At 51.6% G+C, this 27,989-nt stretch overlaps 2 protein-coding genes across 4 annotated transcripts; one reads left to right on the top strand and one right to left on the bottom strand.

The window, feature by feature from the left end:
* Nucleotides 1-87: 87 nt before the first annotated feature.
* On the top strand, nt 88-13,458 carry cog4 (component of oligomeric golgi complex 4). Its single transcript, XM_069181307.1, has 19 exons — nt 88-324; nt 652-734; nt 1,867-1,981; nt 4,576-4,750; nt 5,957-6,150; nt 6,287-6,392; nt 6,689-6,846; nt 7,014-7,072; nt 7,248-7,381; nt 7,917-8,035; nt 8,360-8,526; nt 8,809-8,974; nt 9,193-9,255; nt 10,378-10,497; nt 10,635-10,727; nt 11,004-11,087; nt 11,303-11,404; nt 11,872-12,000; nt 12,408-13,458. Exons 1-19 carry the CDS (start codon nt 184-186, stop codon nt 12,540-12,542), a joined length of 2,343 nt encoding a protein of 780 aa, XP_069037408.1. The 5' UTR covers nt 88-183; the 3' UTR covers nt 12,543-13,458.
* On the bottom strand, nt 13,414-27,959 carry fcsk (fucose kinase). Of its 3 annotated transcripts, none has more exons than XM_069181304.1 (24): nt 26,646-27,959; nt 26,422-26,577; nt 26,031-26,182; nt 25,892-25,942; nt 25,613-25,738; nt 25,436-25,508; nt 24,758-24,888; nt 24,479-24,559; nt 23,875-23,994; nt 23,504-23,675; nt 22,875-22,984; nt 22,306-22,407; nt 21,598-21,771; nt 18,355-18,428; nt 17,633-17,988; nt 17,294-17,504; nt 17,047-17,213; nt 16,725-16,952; nt 16,478-16,621; nt 16,121-16,240; nt 15,538-15,725; nt 15,364-15,463; nt 14,247-14,470; nt 13,414-14,034 (listed from the first exon to the last, which is right to left on the bottom strand). In XM_069181304.1, the coding sequence occupies exons 2-24, from the start codon at nt 26,501-26,503 to the stop codon at nt 13,951-13,953; spliced, it is 3,270 nt and encodes a 1,089-aa protein (XP_069037405.1). In that variant the 5' UTR covers nt 26,504-26,577; nt 26,646-27,959; the 3' UTR covers nt 13,414-13,950. The 3 variants fall into 3 exon arrangements, with proteins under 3 accessions (XP_069037405.1, XP_069037406.1, XP_069037407.1); XM_069181305.1 differs by having other exon boundaries at nt 27,122-27,959; XM_069181306.1 differs by having other exon boundaries at nt 24,758-24,855; nt 26,422-27,959.
* Nucleotides 27,960-27,989: the final 30 nt, after the last annotated feature.

Below are 27,989 nucleotides of genomic sequence, written 5' to 3'. Positions count from 1 at the left end.
TTACACGAACCTCACATATACAGATCAACAGTTTCTATTTCAGAAGACTGTTTAATGACTCCCTGTGGTAATACAATGAGTTAGCCAGGGCAGTGAAACAGGCTTCTGCGAGGACCCTTGCGGAGCCAGAGCCGGATTTCGCACAGGCGGAAGTGTCCGTGTTTGTGTTGGTGCGTTGGAAACATGGCGGAGTCCAGCTCAGCGCCAGCGCCGAGACCCAGCGGGGGCTTGGCCCGCTCCTCTGCCGTCACCATGGATGCTATCGAGGCCATCACCGAGCTGGAGGAGCTGGAGCGGACGTACCAGAGGCTGTGTGATGAGGAGGTGAGACAGGGGAGCTGTGAGCTGCGCTCTGTGGAAGAGTTAAATTCAAAGAGATGTTAAAATTTAACATTTAACAGTTAAATATACAATAGGCGATATAATACTTGCCACAATCATACAATTAGATGACAACCACCGCCGTGTTTCAAAACCTATTGTGATAATCATCCATAGCAAAATACATTGCTTTTCGACTGTCATATTCGCCTGAATAAAACTTACCTTTCAAGCCGGTAACCGGCTTTTACTTGTACAGGATACTGTATATCCGTCAGTCAGCGCGCCGTGTTGGTTGGGTCTGCTCACTGACTCCTTGCCCTCCTACAGAGGGAGACGGAATCGCAGCTGGAGGCGTTGGTTAGCCAGCAGAGCAACATCGAGAGCAAGATGCAAGCCCTGCAGAGGATGGGGTGAGTGTGTAGCCCATTGGACTGAACCCACGACGACTCCGTTGAACACAGTGACATGGTTCACACCCATTTAACATGCACGCCATTGTTCAAGGGCACAACAGGTGCATCCTTACCTGGGATTTGAACCCACAACACTCCAGTCCATCTCCACACTGCAGCCCCGTCAACAGTCACTGCTTCGACAGTGTTTCTGCAGTACTGTTCTGTGGACAAACCTCTTAGTGCAGAGCAGGACCGCTAATGCCCTGACTGTTAAAAAAAGCCTCAAGCATGTGTGGAATAATCCATCCCCAATTTACTGAGCCATGTCCCTGCTGCTGATTCCCTTTTACTTTATTGTCCCAGATGAGAAATTAGCTTTGCAGGCAGTTAGAAGACACGGCACAATAACACAGTATATTTAACACAATAATAACAATAATAATATCACTTTATTAACCCTATACAATTTCTTGCATTACAAATTTGTCTTTTCGCATACCCCAGCTTGCTCTCCATGAGACACACAGACACACAGACAGGGAGAGAGCCTGGGGTCAGAGCACAGGGTCTGCAATTGTACGGCGCCCCTGGAGCAGTTGGGGTTAAGGGCCTTGCTCAGGGGCAGGATTCCTCTGCCGGCTGCGGGATTTGAACCGGCAACCTTCCAGCCACAGGCACAGATCCTGAGCCACAGAGTTAAGATAAGAATATAGATGAAGTAAAACATGCAGTCAATTGTCCAAATTGAGCAGGTTAATAACTGGGAGAATAAAAGATGACTTAGTTCTATTGCTCTTGAGACCAGGCAGTCTGAACGGACCCCCAGGTTGAAAGAGCTCAGACTCACAGTGCAAGAGGTGGTCATGACAGTCAGTGGTTATATTGGGCTCCCACACTGTTTGATTGACGTACTGTAGATGTCTGAAAGCTGTACCTGTTGTGCACCAGTAGTTTTGCTGGCTGCCTTCACAGTCCTGCTCAGCCTGTTTTCATTTCGTGTATTAAGGTTAACAAACCTGGATATTCTGGGATGAGTTCCTGAGCAGCCAAACTCCATTCTCCTGGAGGGAAAGGGGGAGGAACAGAGTGACTTGTGCTTCTCCGATCCGTCATGCCAGTACAGTGAGAGTGCCCCTTGTGCCCACAGGCCCAACCTGCAGCTGATAGAGGGCGATGCCAGCCAGCTGTCCGGCATGATCTCTTTCACCTGCAGCCTGGCTGAGAACGTCAGCAGCAAAGTGCGGCAGCTGGACCTGGCCAAGGTACTGCCCGGCCCTGGGCACACATCCCTCACACGGACACACTCCTGGGCAGCCTGGGCTTCCTTCTTGAACTTGAACTTGAACTTTATTGCCATCTGTAACCGTTACTGGTACAATGGAATTCTTACTTACAGAAAGTCTCTCGATTGTAAAACAAGTGTAAAAAACAAAACAAAGTGCAAACAGTGCATCAAGACAATATACAAGCAAACAGTAGACAATGTGCAAGTAAACATGTAGACAGTTTGAATGTAAACAATACAGATGTGTAAACAATGACTGGAGATGTGCAATAGATAAGAAAGGTAGATGGTGATGGTGTAGGTGTGGTCCGAGGGGGATGGCTAAATGTGTTCGCCAATCTCACTGCTTGTGGATAGAAGCTATTGAATAATCTAGTGGTAAGTGTCTGTATGCTCTTATATCTCTTGCCTGAGGGCAGTGGGGTGAAGAGCTCATGCCCGGGGTGGTGACTGTCCTCTGTGATGGCCAGAATTCTACCACGGCAGCTGTCCTCATAGAGCTGTTTAATCTCGGTGAGACCGCAGCCGATGATCTTCTGGGACACATTCATCGTTCTCTGCAGTGCCTTTCTTTCTCGCGAAGAGGTGTTGCCATACCACACAGTGATCCCGTTGGTGAGGACGCTCTCGATGGTGCAGCGGTAGAAGTTCACCAACACATGTATTGGCATCCCCCATCGCTTGAGGCACCTCAAGAAATAAAGGTGCTGCTGAGCCTTCTTCATGATAGAGTCAGTGTTCACAGTCCAGGTTAGATCTTTAGAGATGTGAATTCACAAAAACCTAAAGCTGGTGACTGTTTCCACTTCTGTTCCATCAATGCTGAGTGGGCTGTGAGTGTGTGGCCTGTGTCTCCGAAAGTCCACTATTAGCTCTTTCGTTTTCTTTACGTTCAAGTCCAGGTTATTGCTATGACACCACCTAAGCAGCTGTATGACTTCATCCCTGTAAGTGGACTCGTCATCATCACTGATCAGTCCTATTATAGTGGTGTCATCTGCAAACTTAATGATGCGGTTGTTGCTGTGTCTTGCTGTGCAGTCGTGAGTAAATAGGGAGTACAACCTTGGACTCAGACAGCAGCCTTGTGGGGTTCCAGTGCTCAGGGTTAGTGGTGTTGATGTTTTATTGCCTATCCGCACCACCTGTGGTCTCTCGATAAGAAAGTCCAGCAGCCAGTTGCAGACAGAGTTGCACAGACCTAATCCCCTGAGCTTTGTCACCAGTTGACTGGGTATGATGGAATTGAATGCTGAACTGTAGTCCACAAACAGCATTCTCACATACGAGTTCTTAGTGTCCAGGTGTTCCAAGGATGTACAGTATGCAGAGCCAGGGAGACAGCATCATCCACTGATCTGTTGTTCTGGTAGGCGAACTGCAAGGGGTCCAGGGACTCTGTGATGGAGGAGTTGATGTGTGACAACACCAGCTTCTCCAGGCATTTCATCACCACAGATGTTAATGCTACTGGGCGGTAATCATTCAGGCATGTCACTTTTGCTTTTTTGGGGGGTTGGAACAATAGTGTTTTTTTTAAAGCAGGTGGGGACCATGGACTGTGACAGGGAGGAGTTAAAGATGTCTGTAAACACTGTGGTCAGCTGGGCTGCACATGTCCTCAGGACACGAGGTGGTATCCCATCAGGCCCTGCAGCCTTATGGGTTTTCACCCTGCTCAGAGTCTTCTGCACGTCCTGCTCTGAGAGTTTCAGAACAAACTCGCACTGCACATTTGGGGTCTTCTCAGCATTGCCCCTGTTCAGAGCATCAAAGCGGGCATAGAAATGGTTCAGCTCGTCAGGCAGGGATGTGTTGTTCGTGTCAATCTCCTGGCTGCAGCCCTTGTAGCCTGTGATTGACTGTAATCCCTGCCACAGCCTCCGGGTGTCAGCGCACTGCGTTTCAAGCCGCACTCTGTAGCTCCGTTTGGCGTGTTTTATGGCTTCCTCTAATGCATACCGTGATTTCCTGTACAGCTCTTCGTCCCCCGATTTGAACGTGGTGGATCTATCTTTTATTTTATTGCGAATGTCATTGTTGAACCACGGTTTCTGATTGGGAAATGACCTAATTTTCATTTCTGGTACACAAATGTCGGTGCAGTATTTAATATAGCTGGTGACCGCGTCCGTATACTCATTTAAATCTGTGTCGGGAGCTCTGAATGCGTCCCAGTCTGTACTATCAAAGCAGTCTATTAACCTGCTTTCCGCCTCCTCAGACCAACAACGCACTGACCTGTTCGCAATGGGGGAGGTCTTCAGCTTCTGTTTGTACTCAGGAAGCAACAGGAGAGCGATGTGGTCAGACTTACCGAAACTCGGTTTGGGAAGCGCTTTGCTTTTATTGTTGTGTAGCAGTGGTCCAAAATATTGCCTCCTCTTTTCGGTACAGTGACATGCTGAATGTATTTTTTCAGTACTTTCCTCAGATTGCAGTGGTTGAAGTCCCCAACTACAACTGAGATGGCTTCTGGGCTCTCCCTCGCGGGTGCCCTCCTCCCTCGAGACCCGGAGACGATCTCTCAGCTTTCCACCCTCTCACTCTCTCACCCCTCTGCCCTGGCAGAACCGGCTGTACCAGGCGATCCAGCGGGCCGACGACATCCTGGACCTGAAGTTCTGCACCGACGGGGTCCAGACGGCCCTGCGCAACGAGGACTACGAGCAGGCGGCCGCCCACGTGCACCGATACCTCTCCCTGGACCAGTCTGTCATCGAGCTGAGCCGGCAAGGAGGGGAGGGTGAGAGAGCAGAGGCGGAACTGGGGTCTGGGGGAGCGGGGCTGTTCTTGATTGACCTCTGGTTTCCACACGTTAATGACTCACTTGCCGGCGTCACACTTCACGACTTTTCCTAGGATTGTCAGCCGTAGTTGTCTTTTACATCAGTCAGACTGGTTTGATTTTCCCGTAGCGAGCTGCGAGTCGTAGGGGTGGGCTCTTGTGTCTGCGACAGTCAACAGCCAATGAGCGCTCAGCCGGAAGTACAATGTCAACAAACAGTGAAGAACAATGGTGGTCAAACCAAATTGTCCACGACCAAACAAATGTGGTCCACTCCAGGTTTTTCGGCATAATCCTCTTCTTTTTTTTTTGATTGGCCGCTGAAATGAGGCGGCCTCTCGGTACTCTCGCGGTGCAAGATGAGATTTAGAAACCGTGCTGAAAAGTCATGTAATTCGTCACCCCCTGTTATTCCTAGTCATATGATTTGACACCCTCTAGGACAGAAAAGGCAGCAAGATTCAGCAACTGCAGTCATTTAATTTTTCAATTCAATTAATTTCATATAGCGCCTTTCACAACAAGGTTGCCCCAAGGCGCTTAATGCAATTGACAATACATTTCGTCAATACAGAACAGAAAAGACCAGAAGACAATGGAGGAGAGGAACCAAAACCTCCTTAGTAAGGAGAAAAAAACCTCTAGGGGTCCAAGGTCAACTGGCTGCCCTAACCCTGTGGGCATGCTAACATTATATACAGTAATTTAAAAAAAGGAAATAAATTAATGAGGGTATTAATCCATCCATCCATCATGTCTTCTGTATGTCAGTACTCCATGCAGATCTCTGTAGACCAGTAAATTCCTCCTAAACAATATCTATATCCACGATGTCCCTCTTGGATCCATGGCAGTGATGCAGCATCCAACTCAGATGGTGTCCAGCCTGGGTGCCATCCGGACAGGTGGGGAGGAGAATAGGATAGTTTGGTCAGAACAGATGTATCTACCTGGTGGGCCAACGCAGAGACACACAATGGCATGTACAGCAGCACCAGCAGCCATGGCTGCAGCAGGCTATAATGTAAGGTTTTTGACGTGCTCTCCACTAGAAGCTGTGTCGAGTCCTGTAGTGTGACGCCAGCATAAGCCAGTCCAGACTTCTCTCTTTCCCTACCTCTCCTTTCTTCTTCCTTTACCCTTTATCCCTCTCCCTCTGTGCAGGCAGTGCAGTGGACGCTAGTCTCTCTCTCCTGAAGGAGGCGGAGCAGCGTCTGAAGACCCTGGTCCGGGAGCGACTGGACCAGGCCATCAAGGCAGGGGACCTGGCCCAGGTCGAGCGCTTCTTCAAGATCTTCCCCCTGCTGGGGCTGCACGAGCAGGGCTTGGCCCGCTTTGCACAGTACCTGTGCTCTCAGGTCAGTCTCGCTCTCAACGTCTGCTGTCCTTGTACACGTCCTGCCTCCCAGTCTGTCATTCTGTCTGCCCGGCCCGGGCCTGTGTCTGTTCACGGCTGACGTCATCCTGGGGCCTCTTTCCTCTTTCTGCTCCCAGCTGGCCAGTAAGGCAGAGGAGAACCTGTTGCTGGCGGTCGGGGGGGAGCTGAGCGAACGCAGAGCAGCGCTGGTGTTTGCGGACACCCTGACCCTGCTGCTGGAGGGTAAGATCAGGACGCGTCTGAGGAGCGAGGAGGAAAGGCTGAGTTCTCCTTTTCAAATACACCCTCGATTTGGTGCATTAGAGATGCATTCACAAAACGGGGGACTCCATTTTCAATAGCATTTTTATTTTCCGAGGGTCACAGTGAGCTGGAGACTGTGCCAGACCACCACAGGGCACATGTACACTTAGGGGAAGGATGCACTTTAGAGATGCCAGTTACCCTAGTATCTAGCGGTGGTCTCCACAGGAAATGTGTCCAGCACTGATAGATCATCTCCATATGTCCGACTCCAGGGATCGCACGGGTTATAGAGACGCACCAGCCAATCGTGGAGACGTACTATGGTCCGGGCCGGCTGTACATGCTGATCAAACACCTGCAGGGGGAGTGTGACCGGCAGGCTGAGAAAGTGGTGGACAAGTTCATACAGCAGCGGGACTACCACAGGAAGGTCAGACCTCGTGCCGGTTGGCCTCGGTACACCAGTCCTCTGGCTGGTCTTTGATTGCGGTAGTGCTGTTATAGATTTGCTTTGTGTTTGTGCCGTCAGCGTGTCAGCGCTGTGATCTGCCTGGGGGGGGTGCTGACGCTCATTTCTCCTGCTCTCCTGCCTTGCAGTTCCAGATTGTGCAGAACAGCATGATGCGGAGTGCAGCCACGGAGAGAATTGAGCCCAGGTCAGTGTGCCGTCAGTCCGCCGGGCCTGTGGTATAGCATGGTGTGATCAGGCCAGTCTTTCTATTAGGATGTCAGCGCAGTGTCTGTAAAAGCGTTTAAAGTCATGGTGACCGTGTGTCCTTGGCACCCAGCGGTGCTCTGCCTGACTCGTGCTCCTCTTGGCGGTCTGTGTAGGGACCTCGACCCGGTCCTGTTGGAGGTGACGATGATGAACGCCCGAGCAGAGCTGTACCTGCGTTTCCTGAGGCGACGAGTCACAGCGGATTTTGAAGTCGGCGACGGCACAGCCCCGGAGAGCACAGTGCAGGGTAACAGGCCACTGCTTTGTCAACGGAGTGGGCAGCTCCTGGCCACGAGGGCTGCAGGGCCCTTTTCCCCGTCTTCCCTTTGATTCTAATTAATCCAAATATAAAAGTTATTGGTCAAACGATCTGTTATGTGCTAGAATGTCTGGTATTGAGGATTGTGCCTGGGAGAATATACATATCGTATCCTCACTGTTTGAAGGGCTGTGCTTCAGTGCAGCTGTGTCTGTGCAGCTCCTCAACTCTTCCTGGGCTGTGTTAGTGTTGCAGCGTGTTGCAGCGTGTTGCAGCGTGTTGCAGCGTGTTGCAGCGTGTTGCAGCCTGTTGCAGCCTGTTGCAGCCTGTTGCAGCCTGTTGCAGCCTGTTGCAGCCTGTTGCAGCCTGTTGCAGCCTGTTGCAGCCTGTTGCAGCGTTGGCTTAGCTGCAAGGCGCCTGAGTAGGCTGCGCTGCATACGGATGTAGCTGGGTGTGTGGAGCCTTGTCTCTCAGTGCCGTGTGTGACTGTTTCTTTCTCCTCTTAAACCCCCCTCTGACCCAGAGCACCAGCAGAGTCTGGAGAAGCTGCTGAAGCACTGCCTGCTGAGCCGCAACATGCAGGAGCTGATCGGCTACTACATCCCCATGGAGGAGTACTACATGAGAGAGACTGTCAACAAGGTCAGCCGCGCGGGTGGCACACGAGATCGCAGGCCTCGACCCCACCGGAGTGCTGCTTTTACAAAAATATTTATTTAAATGCTTTTATAGACAGATTCACAAAATCAATCTTAAGATGGCATTTAAATCAGATTTCAGAATCAGGCGCACGGTCTCTATGATTTAGGAAGGAATTTGATAACTAAAAGGTGGTTTATTCTGAAACCCCACTCTTCTTGCGACGCAACCCATCGCATTTCTAATTCCAATAAACATCCCCAGCTTGCACCCTTCAGGCTGACTCGAAACGCTGACGCTCACCGCCCCCCCCCTCGTTTCTCGCAGGCAGTTGCCATGGACACCTACGAGAAGGGCCAGCTGACCTCCAGCATGGTGGACGACTGCTTCTACATCGTGAAGAAGTGCATTGGCCGCGCGCTGTCCAGCTCCAGCATCGACTGCCTGTGTGCCATGATCAACCACTCTACCTCCGTCCTCGAGTCCGACTTCAGGTGCCCTGTCCGGTCCTCAGCCCCCTGCACGCCTTAGTGTAACAAGCAAAATTCCCGGCTTCTGCTGGATCCAGTACTGACCTAGAGGCCAAGAATCTCCATTAGCTACTATACCCAGTAGTGACTGGTACTACCTGTAGCACAGCAAGTCCAACTGTACCGTGCTGTGCTTTTACAGCAATGCTGTCCAGCAGATGTTTTGTCTCCTTGTTTATGTCCACTCTTTGTGTATCACCCGCTGCCCTTACCCTTTACTCCTCGCCCTGTCCTTTGCATCCACAGGGAGGTGCTGTACAACAAGCTCCGGCAGGGCTTCCCGGCCACCACCCTGCAGGACATCCAGCGCGGGGTGAGCAGCGCGGTCAGCCTGATGCAGAGCAGCCTCCAGCAGGGCAAGTTCAACACCATGGGCATCGAGAGCAGCGAGGAAGCCAAGACTTCCTTCCTGGTAGGCTGCCTTCACTGCCTGGCACCCGTTCATCACACAGCCCCAGCAAAAGGCAATAAAAGCCACAAAAGCCTGGTTGATCTTAAATGAGCGTGGGCTGTCCCTTTCTTATCACACTCTTGGAGATACCTCTCATCGTGGGCAAACAGCTGTGACCTTATTTTCCAGCAACCTTCTCTCCCATCTCAGGAAGACCTTTCACCTTTCTGTCTCCACAGGTGACCCTCAACAATGTGGAAGTGTGCAGTGAGAACATCATGACCCTGAAGCTGAATCTGGAGGTGGGACTTAGCTTCCAGTCTGATTATCTCAGTGCACTTAAAGGGGAACTGCAATGCTATTTTTCAGGATTAGACAGAATCAGAATTGATGAGTGCATTTCAGTTACCCAGCGTCAAGGCCGAATTTCCCATTGGCCTTATCCAATCACGGCCTCCTAATAATCCCCATTTATCAATTAGCTTCATTACTCTGTTCTCGTCCCCACTGAGAGCTGGTGTGTGGGGAGCGAACTGGCACACTTAGGTAGCTGTCGCATCATCCAGGTGGGGCTGCACACTGGTGGTGGTGGAGGGGATCCCCATTACCTGTAAAGTACTTTGAGTGGAGCGTCCAGAAAAGCGCTATATAAGTGTAAGAAATAATAATTAATCCGGTGAGGTGAAGCGGCCCCATTACAATTTTAAACGAGCAGGCTTGTGAATACATCTCTTTTAATCCAATAGAATTATTGCTCTCGACTTCGAGACAGTTTTGCTGACAAATACTACTTACTGTTAGCTCTGCATGTAGATCACATTGGACATTTCTGTGGTGCCCAACCTGTATTTATTCTCTCGTTCATCACATGACATTAGTCATTACGGTGACTAGTGAGCAGGAAGGGCCGCATCACGTCACCATTCATGGGAACTCTCCTTCTCGCCCGTGGCAAGACAGTACTTTCACAAAGTTCACGATTTTTTGCATAATTCGGAATTTGTCACATTTTGCACTAACGTCACTGAATTTATTTTGTTACAGAGAATTTAGTAACCGGTCTGAGAAACTGGGAGTCCCGTTCCCCTTTAACCCTTGTGATGCACACGGGCTCTTCACTGCGTGCAGTACAGGATGAATATGTGCCGGTTGCATAGCTATGTAATGCACTGTTAGGGGGGATGTTTAATTTTCCTGTTTAATGGAGAATTCAGCTTTCTCTAGAGGCCTCCACTTTCACCCTTCTGCTTCTGTGCAGAGTGAAGTCTTTATTCTAGAACCCCCCCTGTCCAGCAGGGTTCTACAGTCCCACCAGTTGTGCTTCAGTTCTGGACACCCTCCCCAGACAGAATGCCAAGGCCATAGAGCAGTGCATTATATTTTCTGTCCAAGTGTGAACTTCTCTCTTTCCTCTTACCCTTCAGAACGACTGTGCCAAACTGTTCAACCAGGGCTTCGGAGGAGGGGAGCAGGCACGCGCCAAGATCGAGAGCTGTCTGTCTGACCTGGTCAGCGTGTCCAGCAAGTTCAAGGATCTCCTGCAGGTGAGAGCGAATCAGTCTCTGGAGGGACTGTGGGGACGGTCTGTCCATAGTGCAGTATCGGCATGAGATCAGCTTTCTTCCTTGGGCCTTGAGAGGTTTTTCCCATTTGGATAAATGGATTTGAAATGTGTTTGCAGGAGGGTCTGACGGAGCTCAACAATACTGCCATCAAACCCCAGGTCAAGCCATGGGTCAGCAGCTTCCTGTCCATCTCACACAATATCGAGGAGGTACATCTTCTGCACTCTCACACGACACCTGCCATGCTGCGTACAAAAATGCTGTGGTGAGACACAGACCGACTGCTGTGTGGGCAGGTGCAGACGCAGGACCTGACATTTCAATTGAGCCTGTACTGCTTATAATTTGTGCCTGGTGTGTTTTACTTCCCAGATCTACTGTATTGATCTATGTATGCCACATGTAATGCCAAACATGTGGGCTTATCTGTACTGTACGATCAAGTCCCAGTGCAATCAAAGCCCTGTGCTGTCTGTGTACTACAGGAGGATTTCAATGAGTATGAAGCCAATGACCCCTGGGTGCAGCAGTTTGTGGTCAACCTGGAGCAGCTGATGGCTGAGTTTAAGGTAGGCATCTCCCAGACTCACAGTGAGCTTGTTTTTTAGTTTAATTGAAAGCTACTCTGAACTAACAGGATTGGGCAAGCTGAAAACATGTTACATGAGGCTCTTCCAGGCAAGTAGAAGAAACACTGCTGAGCCTAAGCTTTTGCTGCCTTCCTCCGAGTTGGCACAATTCAGTTGCATTTGCATTTCCCCAGTCTTGCCTTTTCTCCCCGCAGGCCGGCCTGTCTCCTGTCATCTATGATATCTTAACCAGCCTGATGACCAGCCTGATCGCTTTGGAGCTGGAGAAGATTGTGTTCAAATGCACCTTCAGCAGGGTAAGAGCAGCGTCTGCGATGTGGCCAAAACACTATGCTTCCCCCTTACTGGCCACCCTTGTATACCAGGAGAGGTAGCAGTGATGCCACTTAGAAGCACTGCTACACGGTGCTCCACAAAGAAGCACCCTGTATGACCATTATCTCAATGCCCTCTCAATTAAATTTCAAGCAGGATGTATGCAAGACAAAACAATAGCAAGATAAGAATAAAAATTCAGAGGCTGTGTAACACCATAGAATGGGAGGACAAGAGCATACAAGCAGAGTAGCTGGGTGTGATGTCAGATTTTCAGTATTTATTTCTGGGAGGGCAGCAGTTAAGAGATCAGATAAGCTTTACATCTGCAGGTTTTATGCAAGCTCTTACGTTGTTTTAACACCTGTGCAATGCGGTGTGCAATCTGCTAACACATTCTCTGTGCGGTCTTCTGTATCCCCTCATCCATGTCGTCCTGCTCTCTCAGCTGGGTGGGCTGCAGTTTGACAAGGAGTTGCGTTCTCTGGTGGCCTACCTCACCACCGTGACCACCTGGACCATCCGGGACAAGTTTGCTCGCCTCACGCAGATGGCCACCATCCTCAACCTGGAGAGGGTAGGACTGCTGAGCTGCCCATCCGCGTGTTCCCTGAGCTGGGGCTCTGTGTCTGACTGCCTGAACAGAACTTGGGCCAAGCTCAGAGAAAACAGTGGACCCGGGCCTGAACTGTCTCCTGGTGGGGTGGTAACTCTATGAAGCTACCACTTACCATGTTGTTTAGGAGTACAGGACAAAGGTTATCCTGGTAAAATACATCCATCATTATTTTAAATGCATGTTTAAAATGGCATTACTGCTCATTAGTTGCACTGACTTAAAAAAGTCAGTTTTTTGGAATGTGTGTGTCTCTAGTGCACTGCTCCCCATCATTGTCTGCATGTCAAGTGCAGTCTCTGTCCCAGTAGTCCACCTGGGACACTCTTCTCTGACGTACTGGAGCTCACCAGTGTCTGTCTTTCTAGGTGACTGAGATTCTAGACTACTGGGGACCGAACTCTGGCCCCCTGACTTGGCGTCTGACCCCAGCGGAGGTGCGACAAGTCCTGGCTCTCCGAATTGACTTCCGCAGCGAGGACATCAAGAGGCTGAGGCTGTAGCGCCATCAGTGATCCCAGACAGTACCTTAGATTCAGCTGTGGGGTGTCTAGTCACCCCTACTCTTCCAGTGGTGCCCCTACTCTTGCCACTTGCCACCTGCCACCCTGTGTGCTTGTTCCTTATTGTCTGGGATCAGCACCAGGTGCTCTTCTGTTTCCCAAGTCTATGCACTCTACTCTCAGCTATGTTGTATATGTCCAAGGTGCAAGTAAGCCTGATTCAGGAGTCCTGGCTGTGCTCCATGGAGACAACAACACTTGGTACTGGAGTGCTGGGCAGGAGCATCTGTCCAATTCCAGTTAAGATGGAAAGGGTGTAGGGATTAGGAGACAGGGTGAAGGGTTTGATTGGAGACAATTTTGGGAAGTGAATAGTTAATAAAAGTGAAGGGCTCAAAAGAAGACGCTGCTTAGCTCTGCCAGTTGGGAAGTCGGGTGGAGTGGTGGCTCTTTGGCTAAGGATCTGCGCCTGTGACTGGAAGGTTGCCGGTTCAAATCCCACGGCTGGCAGAGGAATCCTACTCCGTTGGGCCCCTGAGCAAGGCCCTGAACCCCAACTGCTCCAGGGGCGCTGTACAGTGGCTGACCCTGCCCTCTGACCCCTAGCTTCTCTCCCTGTCTGTGTGTCTGTGTCTCCATGGAGAAAAGCTGGGGTATGCGAAAAGACGAATTCCTAATGCAAGAAATTGTATAGGGCCAATAAAGAAACATTAACATTAACATTGACAAGTGCAGTGTAGAGTGGACACTCGATTCGCAACGAAAGAACACTGTATGGCACTAAAGACATCTTGTAGCAACACTAAGGGAGTACTACAGCCATGGGATTAACAGAGCTTGGTGACGGTGTACAGATCATGGGAAAGCATAATACATTGTACAGATGATTTTTATTATTAAAGTTATTTCTTTCCAAGCTGTAGTGCTGTAGTGTGTTTATTTTCAGCAGCTGACAGAAACAGTAGCAGTGGAGACCCCTTGTGGTTACAGAAAATACACGAAGCCCATCCTTTCCCAGGGTATCCTGAGGCAATTGCTAGGCGACAGAGGCACAGATTTACCCTAAAAGGATTACCATCTGTGAGATTCCATGTTTTTTACTTTGGCTGGAATACACATGTAAGATATTTAAACTGGTAGAATTTAAGCCCCAAAAGTAATAACCAAGGTTCATTTCATGAACATGAAGGACAAGTCAAAATTCTGTCATTTCTAAAACACATTCTACAGGATAGAAGAAAACAGGTAAGAGTGAAATTATATAAACCAGACTAAAGTGACATTATTATATCCTTCTGGAGGCCACAGGCAAAGACACTTCACTTTCCGTCACCTCTTCCACTCCCTGTGGGTCTGACGGTCAGCAAGTCCAGCCCTCTCTCTCCTGGCGGCTGTCCGGCTGCCCCGCTCAGTCACTCTCTGTCCCAGGCTGGCGGATGGAGATGCCCTGCAGGTCCACTTCCACAGTGTGGATGGTGAAGTCCCCCAGGCCCTGCAACACAGGTGCAGAGAGTGAGCCTGCACCTCCCTCCTGTACTCACAGCAATTATATTTATTGAGCCTGACTGTGGAAATGAGCTGCCAATTTCCAGCCAGCAGCAAAAACCCACTTCAGTCTAACGGCAGTGACCAGGTCGCCCCTCGCTGTTGGCCTAATTAACGCTACCGCAAGAAGGGCCTGAGCTGTCGGCTGAGGCCGAGTACCTGCACGCTGTCCAGGACGTCCTTCACCCTCGCCGCCTGCTGCGCCTCCCGGGTGATGATGCACAGGAAACCGCCTCCCCCTGCCCCCGCCAGGCTCTGCCCCAGGGTCAGAGGTCGCAGCGCTGACATCATAGCCCGCACCGTGGCCGGCTCGCACCCAGGTGCCATAGCACGTTTCTGCTGCCAGTACCGGTCCAGACAGGCACCCACCCGGGCCAGGGAGCCTGAATATAGAGAGAGAATCAAAAGGAAATAGACGAATGCTGATATAGCACTTTTCTGAACATTTTCTGGATTGCTTTACATGTAATGCAACTCCCCTCCACCACCACTAGTGTGCAGCCCCATCTGGATGATTCAACAACAGACATATTGCACCAGTACGCTCCCCACACATCACCTCTCAGTGGGGTGGAGAACAGAGTGATGAAGTCAATTCTTAAATGGGGATTATTAGGAGGCCATGATTGGTAAAGGCCAGAGGGAAATTTGGCCAGGATGCCGGGGTTACACCCCTACTCTTTTTGAGAAACGCCCTGGATTTTTTAATGATCACCGAGAGTCAGGACCTCAGTTTTACATCTCATCTGAAGGACGGTGCCTTTTTACTGTATAGTATCCCCCGTTGATATACTGGGGCATTAGGACCCACACAGACCGCAGGGTAAGCGCCCCTGTTGGCCCCACTAACACCTCTTCCAGCAGTAACCTTAGTTTTTCCAGGAGGTCTCCCATCCAGGTACTGACCAGGCTCACACTGCTGAGCTTCAGTGGGCTGCCATTTGTGAGCTGCAGGATGATATGGCTGCTTATAACATTCCACTAGTACTTATATTGTCAGACGAGACCCACATGTGAATGAGAACTACAGAGAAACAGAGGGACAGAGAGTTAAACAGCAGGCAGAGGAGGACAAATACAGGCCAGCGCAGCAGAGGCACTGAGGCTGCAGAGCAGAGAAGAGAGCACTCTCACTGCTTAGATGGAGTGTGACACTGGATACTGAGCACTGATGATTCAGCAGACAGACAGCAGCCTCTCCTTTCTGTTCTTATCCCTCCCTTCTCCATCCCCGCTTCTGTTCTCTCTCTGCCTTCCCCCTCCCCACCCATCTCACCGTCTCTTATGGCCTGGGCGCATTCCTCTGCGTTCCTCACCAGCCCCTCGACGTTCTCCACGATGGCAGGCAGCCGTGAATACCAGCTCCGCACCACGTCCTGCACGGACACACCGACAGTCAGGCGCTGGCCAAGCCCGGCTCTGATCGTGTGCTGCGGGCGGCGGTCCTCACCTGTAGCAGGTTGCGCGCCAGGCGGGTCTTGCCCGTGTAGAGCAGCAGGACGTGCCGGTTGAGGGTGTGGAGGAAGTCATCGGTCAGGGAGAGGGGCTCCACCTCCACCCTGAGGGGCAGGGCAGCTTGGGACCGTCCCAGCTTCACGCCCCCCACCAGCCCTCCCACCTGGTCCTGCCAGCCGCCCCCTGAGAGAGGGAGAGAGGGAGAGAGGGGACAGGCATCCCAGGCCAGTGAAAGACCTGTGCTGTAATACTAACAAATATTCTACACTGAGCTATAAAACTAAGTGACTTGGAAGCACTAGAATCCTGTGAAATGAACTGATCTGTGGTCCTGTGATCTGAACTGCTGAACTGAATCATGTTAAGGTACAATACTCTGATCTTTCACTGTTGGCTGTTTCGGCAAATTTCTACAAGACCGTGGCAGGAGAAATTGGCCTGGCAGGAGGGTCTCTGTACATACAGTAGCTGTACAGGTGAAACAAATGTTCAGTTTCTGCAGCTGTGGCACAGATCCTGTATATCTGTACCATGGTGCCCTGTAGCAGAGTCGGCACCGAGATGCTGCCCCTACTCACCAGTGGTCAGTATCTGCTCCAGGTGCAGGACAGCGTGGATCAGAGAGATGGTGTCATAAGTTTGCCCAGTAGTGCTGTACAGAGCAGCTAACACTGCCCCAGCTAGGATACTGCTGGTACCTGACAGCAATGAAGAGAGTATTAGAAAAACAAAACAACACCGTCCAAAGAACACATACAAAATTCTTCCACTTTCTGCACTTAGAAAAGCAAAAAAAAAAACACAACAACCACACTATGCTCAGAACCCATAAAAACCACATTCGATCACCTCCCTCCTCTCTGCCATCTCCCCTCCCCTCTCACAGTGCTCCGATCGCACCCGACGCCTCTCTCACTGCCCCTGCTCGCTCTCACCCAGCCCGGAGCCGTGGGGAAGGTCTGACCAGCTGCGGACCTCCAGCCCCCCTCCACAGCGCTGCAGCAGCTGCTCTCCCAGAGGCTGCTGGGAGGGGAGAGCGACCAGGCCACTGCAGATACAGGCTGCCTTCAGCAGAGCTCCTGTGGATGCACAGGAAACGGAGTGAGACGGAGGCGGCAGTCCTGCAGGGCTGGAAGGGGATCCCTGCCCCCGTCTGTCTGCGCGGAGGAGACAGGGCCTGACCTGGTGCGTGGGGCTGGCAGTAGTCCTGCAGGTCCTGCAGCGTCTTGCACAGCGTCTCCGTGGTAACCTGGCAGTCCAGCCCCCCACTGGTGCTGACCAGGAGCAGGCAGGGCTCCCGGATGCGCCGGGCCCGCACACCGATGGGCCGCCGCCCATCCACGCGCACCGCCACGTTCACGACCGCGCCGCCCCGCTCGAACGTGATGGGGGGGGTGTCGCTCCAGCCGCCTGGGGGAGGAGAACGCGTCACTCTGCAGATCGCGGACTGCGGGCACACCCCAGGAATGTAACCGAGCAGAGCAGACCGGTGCTCTCCTCCTACCTGACAGGTCCATTCTGGCTGGACACTCCACTTCCACCCACTGCTCCAGGGGAGGGATCTCTGCCCTCCCAACGGTGATGAAGCGTCTCGCCGACATCACCGCCTGCCAAATGAGGACCTGCGCAGCGCCCTCGTAGTGACGCGCGGCACGCACCAGGAGGTGGGGTCTGGAGGCAGGAGGGAGGGACGTACTGAGTCTCAGTGCTACCTTCCTACCACACCCCCCCCACCTACCCCTCCCCCTCACCTGCTGAGCCAGTTGTCCCTCTCCTTGGCCAGCGCGCGGACTCCTCCCGGCAGGTCCCCTCTCTCCAGCATGGCGAAGGCAGAGGTCCAGGCGGGATTGGCCGCCGGGCCGCTCCTCAGGCCCCCTTCCCTCCCGGCTAGACAGCCCAGCACGTCAGCCACGCAGGCAAGGGTGCGGGCAGCTATTCCGGGGTCCTCACTGCTCGCCGCCACTGGCAGGGAGCAAGAGTTCAGGGCAGATGGGAAGAAAATGAAGAACAGGGAAGGGGAGAATAAAAAACACATCAAGGTGTGTACGACCCCAGCTGAGTGCAGCAGACAGACCCCTGAAGATGCTCACCGCTGTCCAATGTGCTCAGCAGCTCCCCCTGCTGGCCCTCCAGCACGGCGGCTCTGATGAGCGGCAGCAGGCTCTGGTCTCCCCGCCCCTGCAGCGTGTCCTTGGCCCGCCGCCTTGCGGCCCCATACAGCAGCTCCCTGCGCCAGCCCAGCTCGGCCTGCTGGTCCGTACAGGACAGAATGTCCCGCAGGGAGAGGCGCCAGGCTGCCCTCCACTGTGACTCCCCTCCTCCGGCCCCCAGCAGCCACAGCACCCCCCCCAAACCGACGGGCCCCCTGCACTGGAAGACGGGGAACAGACGGGCATCCAGGAGGGAGTGAGGGGCACCGTCCCCTGAACCCCAGAGCTCCCCGGGCCTGTGAGAGAGGAAGGTGGCGGAACACAGACCTGCTTGAGTGAGCTGTGGCTGTTGATCACACATCACACACTCAGCACCACTATAATTCAATTCTGATGCACGTGGAATGCAGCAGCTTTGAATTTAAGTGAGGATAAAGGAAAAACTAAGGCCCCCGATTCACAGTGTAGTTCTGAGAGACTAATAGAAAAAACAACTTTTGCTCAAAGTCTCATAATTAGCTGGATGTCCTGCTTCTCAGATTGGCAGAGCTACTGTGAAGCATCCCCCTGCAGCACATTTGCACTCCAGAGCAAGACATGTGCACAGGAAGTGAAGATTAGAGAGTGGGGTGAAAGAGGGAGCAGGCATAGAGGTGCCCTACTGTATCCCGGTTCTCTGGTAGAATTCCGTCCAGCTGCGGTTGAGGAATGTGGCGTTCCGGTCAGCAGGAGAGGCCTGGTGAGAGAGCAGGGACAGAGCAGAGTGAGTGTCCCGAACCTCAAGGAATCTGTGGGAATCCTAGGCAGGCATAGGCTACAAAGGACCAGGTAAAAGTTTATTCCATGCTGAAAGGAAAAGAAAAGAGACACAACCTTTCGGCTGTGGAGTCTTCTTCAGGTGTGAGGGTTAATGAAGCATGGGAGAACAAAAGACAGAGTAGTGAAGAGGAGGCAGGGAGCAGGGGAGGAGGATCGACACTCAGGGAGAACTGGGGGAGAGGTGTGAAGCCTGCAAAGGAATAGAGAGGATCAGAAGGAGATGGGTCTGTCGTTGAGCGAAGGGAGAAGGTGTGATGCAACAGGAGGTCCGAAACCCATCTGTGGGGATGCAGAGAGAGAGATCAGTATGATCATGGCTGTCAGCAGGGGCGGATTAACGAACAGGCTAGCACAGGCTGTAGCCCTGATTGGCCAGGGTATTTTTTTTTTTTAACGGACCTGTGGGCCCCCATTGGTCCATAAAAACGTTGAATAATTTGTAGACCAATGATTGGTTAGATCCAATGGGTTCGCAGTTCAAACTTATTTTGGTGGATTCATCGGTCGATCTCTGGTGCAAGCTGACGGTAGCCAGCCTCAAAATGTGCGATAGAAAATATGATAGCGGGGCGCAGAGATGAAAAGCACAGTGGTTAAAAGAGCCGCGTGAGCAGGACCTACTTAAAAAGATCCCCAGATTGACTGGTTATTTCAAGCTTGCCGAGCCGGACCCCGATCCTGCGTTTATGGCTAATGTCGCAGCCAGGGCTACTTGAAAAGTTAGGTGCAGCTAGCTCAAGCCTGGGCGCCGTCGATCTCGACGCACGAGGACGAGCAGCTCCCGCAACGGAATCGAAGGAACATGAGTGGCGTTACAGATGGCTCTGCCTCTATCTCCACAAGACCAACGAGCCAGCGTGTCCGAGCCGCCGCCATGGCTGGTGCACCTGCTGCCGTGGAGCTCCTGCTTCCTATAGCTCGGACCCAGCTTGCTGGGGTGAAATAGGTGAACAGATGCGGCCATACTGGGCTACATTGGTCCCGAATTCGTGTCAAAACCAAGATGCGGAGGTTGCAGCATTGGAAAGATAAGACATGATCACTTTATTGGCCACGTACAATTTCTTGCATGAGGAATTTGTCTTTTCACATACCCCAGCTTGCTCTCCATGAGACACACAGACAGGGAGAGAAGCTTGGGGTCAGAGCGCAGGGTCAGCCATTTATACAGCACCCCTGGAGCTGTTGGGGTTAAGGGCCTTGCTCAGGGGCCCAACGGAGTAGGATTCCTCTACCAGCCATGGGATTTGAATCAGCAACCTTCCAGTCACAGGCGCAGATCCTGAGCCACAGAGCCACCACTCCAACCAGAAAGACAACACAATGTCACAATGTGTAGCCTAGGGGCCTCTGATCACCTTAATCCGCCACTGGCTGTTAAATCAGGGCGGTGGCTCTTTGGCTCAGGATCTGCGCCTGTGGCTGGAAGGTTGCTGGTTCGTATCCCACGGCTGGTAGAGGAATCCTACTCCGTTGGGCCCCTGAGCAAGGCCCTTCACCCCAACTGCTCCAGGGGCGCCGTATAAATGGCAGACCCTGACCCTCTGACCCCCAGCTTCTCTCCCTGTCTGTGTGTCTCATGGAGAGCAGGTTGGGGTATGCGAAAAAGACAAATTCGTAAATACAAGAAATTGTATAGGGCTAATAAAGTGATCTTATCTTATTTTATCTAGAGGTGAAATGGGAAACTATGGATATGGAGAGATCTTTGATCCTCACAGCTCTGACATGTACCCTAAAACCATCTCTCAATCTCTTTCCTGTTTCACCAATGTAAATAACTGTAAAAGATGCAGTAAATAACGTTGCTGGAAATACATGATGTCATCTGGGTGATCGGGAATTGTCCAGAGGGGCCTTGGATATATATTTACAGGTGATGCAGCGGGTTGTGTTGCAGGGGAAAGTGCCCGGTGTGGATGATGTGGTCAAGGGAGCTGTGAACAAGAAGGTTGTGCAGATTAGGTGGTGGTCAGAAAAGAAGGTGCCAACAGAGTATAGAGATGACCGGTCTCAGGTTTTTTTTATCCTAAATGATTTATTGGGCATTTTCATAAGAGGCCACGAGAATCATTTTTGTCTTAAGTCACAACAAGGCCTCAAAACACCAGATCATTAGCAAAAAGCAGACACGCTTTACTATGGAAGCACATTGCTGCCATCAAGGGAAAAAAAATTGTAATTCATAAAAATTCGATTTAATTCGTAATTATGAGATTTTCTCAGAATTATCCCAATTATCTCAGAATTCCGAGATAGTGCATTTTAGTGTATGAACAAAATAACAGGATGTTCATACACTGAAATGATCTGCTATCTCAATTATGAGATAATCTGCTATCTCATAATTACGAAATAACTGAGGAAATTGTTTTTTCCTTGATGGCAGCAATGACGTACTTAAAAAAAGATAAACTAAAAAGTGGACCTTGGAAGAGTTTTCTGGAAGAGTGGCTTATATCACCAGCAGCCATATCACCCTGCAACTCACGCCTGGCAGCCCACTGAAGCTCAGCAGGTGTGAGCCTGGTCAGTACCTGGATGGGAGACCTCCTGGGAAAAACTGAGGTTGCTGCTGGAAGAGGTGTTAGTGGGGCCAGCAGGGGGTGCTCACCCTACGGGCTATGTGGGTCCTAATGTCCCAGTATAGTGACGGGGACACTATACTGTAAAAAGGCACCATCTTTCGGATGAGACATAAAACCAAGGTCCTAAATCTGGTAATTAAAAATTCTCTCAAAAAGAGTAGGGGGGCCTCCTTATAATCCCCATCTTTGAACTGACTTCATCACTCTGTTCTCCTCCCCACTGAGAGCTGGTGTGTGGAGAGCAGACTGGCGCATCATCCAGGTGGGGCTGTACACTGGTGGTGGTGAAGGGGATCCCCATTACCTGTAAAGCACTTTGAGTGGAGTGTCCAGAAAAGTTCTATATAAGTGTAAGCAATTATTAATGATTATTATTAGAGTAATTGTTAAAATGAAAACAAGAATGAACCAAATCAAGGATTAGCCAGATTAGTGATCTCTGCTGTGCACCCCACTATCCTGAAACAGTTTCATACTTTGTACTGCAAGTGACATTACCTCAAGGTTGTCATGGCGCCCGAGGACAGTGAAGACTCGGAGAGCCATGTCGCCCAGGCGGATGCAGTGTCCCTGGATGATGATGTCAGAGAGGGTGAGATGTTTCAGGGCGGAAGATGATGAGGTCAGGTCGATCCCTGACAGGAGGCATCCAGACTGAACCACTAGAGGGCCCTATGGGTCAGAGGTCAAAGTAAACGAGGGTGTTGCAATTTTGCCTATAGGCTCATTTTGTGAAGGATCAGAAAGAACAATTAACTGAATTAAGAAAAAATATTTTTGATCAGATAAGCATCAAGTAACAGTGTAAGGACAGAGGCCAGTGATCTGTCCAGCTACACAATGGTCAACACGATGGTCAAATCTTTGCTATAGAAGCAATCAGCTGAGAGTGACCAGCACCCATCAGTGTGACCCAGAGAACTGAGGGCAACAGCACCTGTTGCTGCATGTACCTTCTAATACACAGCAGAATATCTGTGGATGCAAAAAAAAACCTAAAAATTTAATCTAACAACCTGTCTGTCATGCATGTGTTTGCAAACGTATGTGTCCAGGACAGAGCTTATCTCAAGACCACTGGCTGCTGCGTTAGGCTCTGGCCCGCCCTCTGGAAAAAGAACAGACTTTTCCTCTCCTGCCTGCTGATGTCAGAGAGGAAGACCAGCTGAGTGCTCAGCTTCACCACATAGCGTCCCCACCCCTTACCTGCAGGTGGCAGTGTTGCACCACAGCCTGCGACCCCATGCTGACCTCTCCTTCCAGGATGCTATTAATCACACAGCACCCATCGCTTAGCAGCTGGGGTTTCTGAGGAACAGAGAAAGAGGAGGAGGTAACTTTTTTGCGAAAGGGAAAGTATAACAAGTGCAAAGCTGACAGCATTCTGCAGGATTTTCGATCAACAGCAATACTGACGGAAGGCAGAAATTGCAACTCTTCCACAAATAGACGCCCTATACAATTTTTCCATCAGCACCACCTGTTAAAAGTATAAGTCTTCTCCATTAACATCTACATCAGGCCCCAGAGGATACAGAAGGTCATTTTAGAGCAGATTCAGATGAGTTTGTGTCCATTTCTCTTTGTGATTCATGTTGTGGTGAAGTTGTTTCCTGATTAACAGGCTATGATACAGCAGGACTCTGCATCAGTCAAGGAAGATGTCACACATGTGGCAGTGAACTCTGCACCGGCTCCAGGAGGGGTGAACAGAAAAGCAGAGGAGAAGAAATATTGCCCCGCCCCACCCCCAAGTCCCCCGACGTGACAGTGACCTCAGCGTGCGACAGCGTCTCCCTGCTCTCCTTCGCCCTCTCCGTCAGCCGCCTGATGTGCTCGTCGCCTGACAGGGTCAGGTAGTCGTAGTAACCATCGGGAACATACGCTGCGGAGACATTGACACACGCTGGGGGTCAGCTTCTTGTCCGAGACGCCATCCGAGGTGCCCTCCATCGTACCTGGCACCCCGTGCCTGCCTTTCATCCTCCACTGCCATTCCACAACACCACGGCCCTGCGCCCCTTGACACAGCTCGGCACTGCAGCGCAAACAGAGCCACACCGTGCTCTCGGCCTCCTGACTTACTCAGCATAACTGTGGCTTGATGAAAACATAGCTGTTGGCCAATGATAGCTGTTCTAAACTAAGACTCAGGAAACCTGACCTGAGCAAGGGCTGGTAAGGATGTTCTCCTGAATAAAGTAAATAAACTGATGGGAGGGGTCAAGATTAATGTCTGTATTGTCTGTGTTAATGTCTGTATATGCTTCCCACATTCCCAATGAGTCTCCACCCATGTTTATACACACACACTGATATACAAACTCTCGCTGCGTCTGTACTGACACCTCCTAGCCTATCCCTTCACACCCACTCCCAATCCCTCCCTTAAAGGAGCTCGTACCCAGAGTCAGGGGCACCCCCCTTAAGGCCCTCCACAGCACAGTGCGGGCGTTCCTCAGTGCTGCCCCCTGCTGGCCCGACGGAGAGCCGCTGCCCTCTCTCCTCCCGCTCACGAACTCGGCCTCCTGCACGTCGCGGGCCAGGCACAGCAAGACGTCCAGGAACAGGGAGAGCTGGAGGGGCCGAGCCAGGCAGCGTCAGAGGGAGGAGGCAACTCTCACGGAGAGGGAGAAATCCGAACGAGGGGTCTTGCACGGGTGGGGGAAAAACGCGAAGAATCGCCGCGCCGGGCAGAGCTCATGCCCGGGACACAGAGGGAAAGAGGCAGGGGCAGAATCGTAGAGGAGAGAGGGGAGCGAGGCGCGGGCTGACCTGCACAGCGGGCGCCCCGGAGTCCAGGCCTAGGTAGGTGCACGCGTCCAGGGGCACAGTGACGTGGGTCTGCAGGAGGCGCTCCGCCACCTCTCGGGAGAAAAACACTGGTCCCGACACCTGCCGGGAGGGGGGCAGGAGGAAGAGCAAAGCTCAGATGCCGAAATTCACATTTATCCTTTATCCATCGTCCTGTCCCAAAGGCAGGATACACCTTGGGTGAGACGCTAGTCCATCAGAGGGCACACACACACACTCTCACCAGGGCCAGTCCTCCCAGGAGACAATTCACCTGCCAGTATGTCTTTGGACTGTGGGAGGAAACCGGAGCACAGGAGGAAACCCACACAAACTCAGGGACAGCACGCAGATAGCACCCCAGGTCTGGAACTCAGTCCAGGGCCCCAGTGCTGCGAGGCAGCAATGCAAACTACTGCACCACCCAAATTAAAGAGTTGTAAGCAAAACTTGGCAAATTTATCCTCCTCCCTCCCCCCTAAACAAAGCATCAAGACACCTTTCTCCTTCCCAGGCCCCACATTAGGAAACACTCCCCACCTCAGCCATTCCTCCTGCATCCCCTAAAACACTGCATGACTCCTACCAAAGGGACTTTGCCATCACGCAGTGAGCAGGCCTGGATCCGGTCCACAGGGCCCCTGTAAATGATGTCGCACACCGTGTCCTGTGGAGAGAGGCCGTGTCACCACAGCAACAGCCAGGTTCAGAAATTCTCCAGACCGCAATACAGAAGATCGGTGCACCCTGAAGAATAAAACTCAAGATTGCAATTAACTACATTCAAACGCATTCAATTATTTTGAGTTCTAATTCTCTTTTCCCCACTTTCCTAAAAGACTACATTTCCCACAATACCCTGTACCTGCTGGTCAGTGATGTAGATCCCATGGTTCCTGGCAAAGCTGGGGTCTCCAGGCAAGGATACAACTTTCACCCCTGAGAAGCCCTCCCAGCAAATCCCTGCAGGACAATGACACTGTAGGAGACTAGGAGCTAGGCGAGGGAAGATATATAGGGCTGGTCAAAAAGCATTTATTTCACTTCACAAACAGTATCCAGGGTTGGAAATGAATGAATCACTAATTTTTCAAATACCATGGCAATATTTTGGGAACTGAACTGCATTGTAGCATTCAGGTGGAACTTATATGGAAAAAAAACAGTCCCAGAATTTCTAGAGATAACTGAGAAAACAAAGAGTATTAAATATAATCACTGCAGCCATGCAACTAATCACTGAACCCAATCTCATGAGGGAACCCCAGAGTTAAAACAGTTGCTGGTTGAGTCTGTGGGGTGAAAGCTAGAGAAATGCCCCTGAACCTGTCAGGCGGCCAGAACTGTGCTGTACAAGTTGTGGTCATATCTCCGTCTCAGTAAGTTCAGCATTATTTCCCATTCTGGCCCAGTTTGGACGAGACACGACTCATGGTTCCAGTTTGCATTCGACTCCCTGATAGAAATGCCGAAGTCCGCCTGTCAATATTTGGCTATCCATGCGCGCATGCACACTTGTGTCACCAGAGGGCGCTGTGCTCACCGGGTGTGGAGGGCATGTGGAGCAGCATGTCAGTGCTACAGACCCAGACCCCTGGGGGGGAGCCAGGAGCCACCTGCACAGAGAGGAGGAGCTCTTAGCCAGCCTCACAGCACAGTTCAGCGCAAAGGCAGTGGTGGCTGTGTCCTGGTGCGGGCGAGCGCGAGGCTGAGGTCTGACCTGGTGCGTCAGGCAGTGCAGCAGCAGGTCCAGGTTGCAGAGGGGCCCCTCCACCAGCCCCGGGGGACCCCGAGCGGGAAGCCAGCAGAACGCTCGGCCACACCCATCGAAGGGGAAGTCCCGCCCCTGAGGAGATAGACATGGTTATCTGCTTGATCCGTCCAATAACAAAAGCTCCCAATTTTCCTGCCACTCCCACTACACTCCCTCATTGGCCCAGCCCTTTGCTGCTCCTCCCTCGGTCTCTGCCCCCACACCTCTGGCCTCCAGCCCACTCACCGTGTGCAGGATAAGGATGTGAGCGTCATCAAGCACATCAGCAGTGACCACCTGCAAACACACAGAGGCAACAGAGTCACCGCCACTGCAGGACAGTCTACAATGACCCCCAGGCAAAGCATCACAGCCGGGTACTCACCGTGTGTCCGGCTCGGGCGCTCAGGTGCTCTGCAGCCACTAGCAGCGCGTTAAGAGTGGCCCCCCCACTGCCCAGCCGGTCCTGAGGGTCCGACACCGTGAGCAGCAGCGCCCCCTGTGGGATCAACCCCCGCTGCTGTCGCCACTCTAGCTCTGCAGGGCAGCAGGAGGGGGTACACATGAGAGCACAGCACCGGGGAGGGACATCACACAGAGAGAAGAGGGGAGGGAAGCTGTCAGGATCTCCGTTCAAGCGGAAGAAAAGGGCACAGACACAGATCCACAAACATGTTGGTGCCGTATAACCCTCAACCTGCTCATCCAGGCCCAGAGCGTCCCCGGTATCTTTATCATTGTTAAAAAGCGCTGTGCCACACAGCCCCCTGCCTCACCTCTCTGGAAGACATACTCGCTGTCCTTGTGCTGACAAGTCAGGACCACCACCGTCCACTGCAGCCCCTTCTGTTCCTCCATCTCCAGTGCACAGCCTGTCAGGGCAATACTGACACCTACACACTGCTACACACTCTCACACACACACACAGCACCTACACTGCTACACACTCTCACACACAGCAACTACACTGCTACACACTCTCACACACACACACAGCACCTACACTGCTACACACTCTCACACACAGCACCTACACTGCAACACACCCTCACACACACAGCACCTACACTGCAACACACTCTCACACACACACACAGCACCTACACTGGTACACACTCTCACACACACACACAGCACCTACACTGCAACACACTCTCACACACAGCACCTACACTGCTACACACTCTCACACACAGCACCTACACTGCAACACACCCTCACACACACACAGCACCTACACTGCAACACACTCTCACACACACACACACACAGCACCTACACTGGTACACACTCTCACACACAGCACCTACACTGCAACACACCCTCACACACACACAGCACCTACACTGCAACACACTCTCACACACACACACAGCACCTACACTGGTACACACTCTCACACACAGCACCTACACTGCAACACACCCTCACACACACAGCACCTACACTGCTACACACTCTCACACACACAGCACCTACACTGCTACACACTCTCACACACACACAGCACCTACACTGCAACACACCCTCACACACACAGCACCTACACTGCAACACACCCTCACACACAGCACCTACACTGCTACACACTCTCACACACAGCACCTACACTGCTACACACTCTCACACACAGCACCTACACTGCTACACACTCTCACACAGCACCTACACTGCTACACACTCTCACACACACACAGCACCTACACTGCTACACACTCTCACACACACACAGCACCTACACTGCTACACACTCTCACACACAGCACCTACACTGCTACACACCCTCACACACACAGCACCTACACTGCTACACACCCTCACACACAGCACCAACACTGCTACACACTCTCACACACACACAGCACCTACACTGCTACACACTCTCACACAGCACCTACACTGCTACACACTCTCACACACACACAGCACCTACACTGCTACACACACACACACACAGCACCTACCCTTCTACACATTTTCACACAGTGCACCTTCACTTATGCACCTCTACACACACTCGAAATTGTGAGCTTTTAACAAACCCGGCCCAGTTCCTGCCCGGCGACTCCAGTGCTCAGAGGACACTGTTCATAGGGCTTCTCCAAGGTTCCCTTTATGCACGTCCCCTTTCTACCAAACTTTCACACTTTACGTAATATAAAAACTCATTTGGATACGTATTGGTATTTTCAGTAAAAACGTCCAAAGCTTCTTATTTCAACTCAGTGAAGATACATTTTTTCTTCTGTCATATCTGTATTTATTTTTATTTCCGGAACCTCAGAAAAACAGAAACTCAAGACCGGAAGGCATCGTCACTCGGTGCGACCTTTATTTAGATCC

Source organism: Lepisosteus oculatus, chromosome 20 (assembly GCF_040954835.1).
Source record: "Lepisosteus oculatus isolate fLepOcu1 chromosome 20, fLepOcu1.hap2, whole genome shotgun sequence".
Taxonomy (NCBI): domain Eukaryota; kingdom Metazoa; phylum Chordata; class Actinopteri; order Semionotiformes; family Lepisosteidae; genus Lepisosteus; species Lepisosteus oculatus.
This window is presented reverse-complemented; position numbering and strand designations above follow the sequence as displayed.

Bases quoted from the DNA above. Each gene is read 5' to 3' on its own strand.
- fcsk (XM_069181304.1), bottom strand. From the start codon at position 26,503: ATGGAGGAACAGAAGGGGCTGCAGTGGACGGTGGTGGTCCTGACTTGT. The intron at 25,943-26,030 runs GTGAGTACCCGG...GTGTGTTTGCAG, and splicing joins GCGCCCGAGCCGGACACACG to GTGGTCACTGCTGATGTGCT. The intron at 17,989-18,354 runs GTAGGGCACCTC...CCTCTCTCACAG, and splicing joins TACCAGAGAACCGGGATACA to GCCCGGGGAGCTCTGGGGTT.
- cog4 (XM_069181307.1), top strand. From the start codon at position 184: ATGGCGGAGTCCAGCTCAGCGCCAGCGCCGAGACCCAGCGGGGGCTTG. The intron at 6,151-6,286 runs GTCAGTCTCGCT...TTCTGCTCCCAG, and splicing joins CACAGTACCTGTGCTCTCAG to CTGGCCAGTAAGGCAGAGGA. The intron at 7,382-7,916 runs GTAACAGGCCAC...CCTCTGACCCAG, and splicing joins CCCGGAGAGCACAGTGCAGG to AGCACCAGCAGAGTCTGGAG.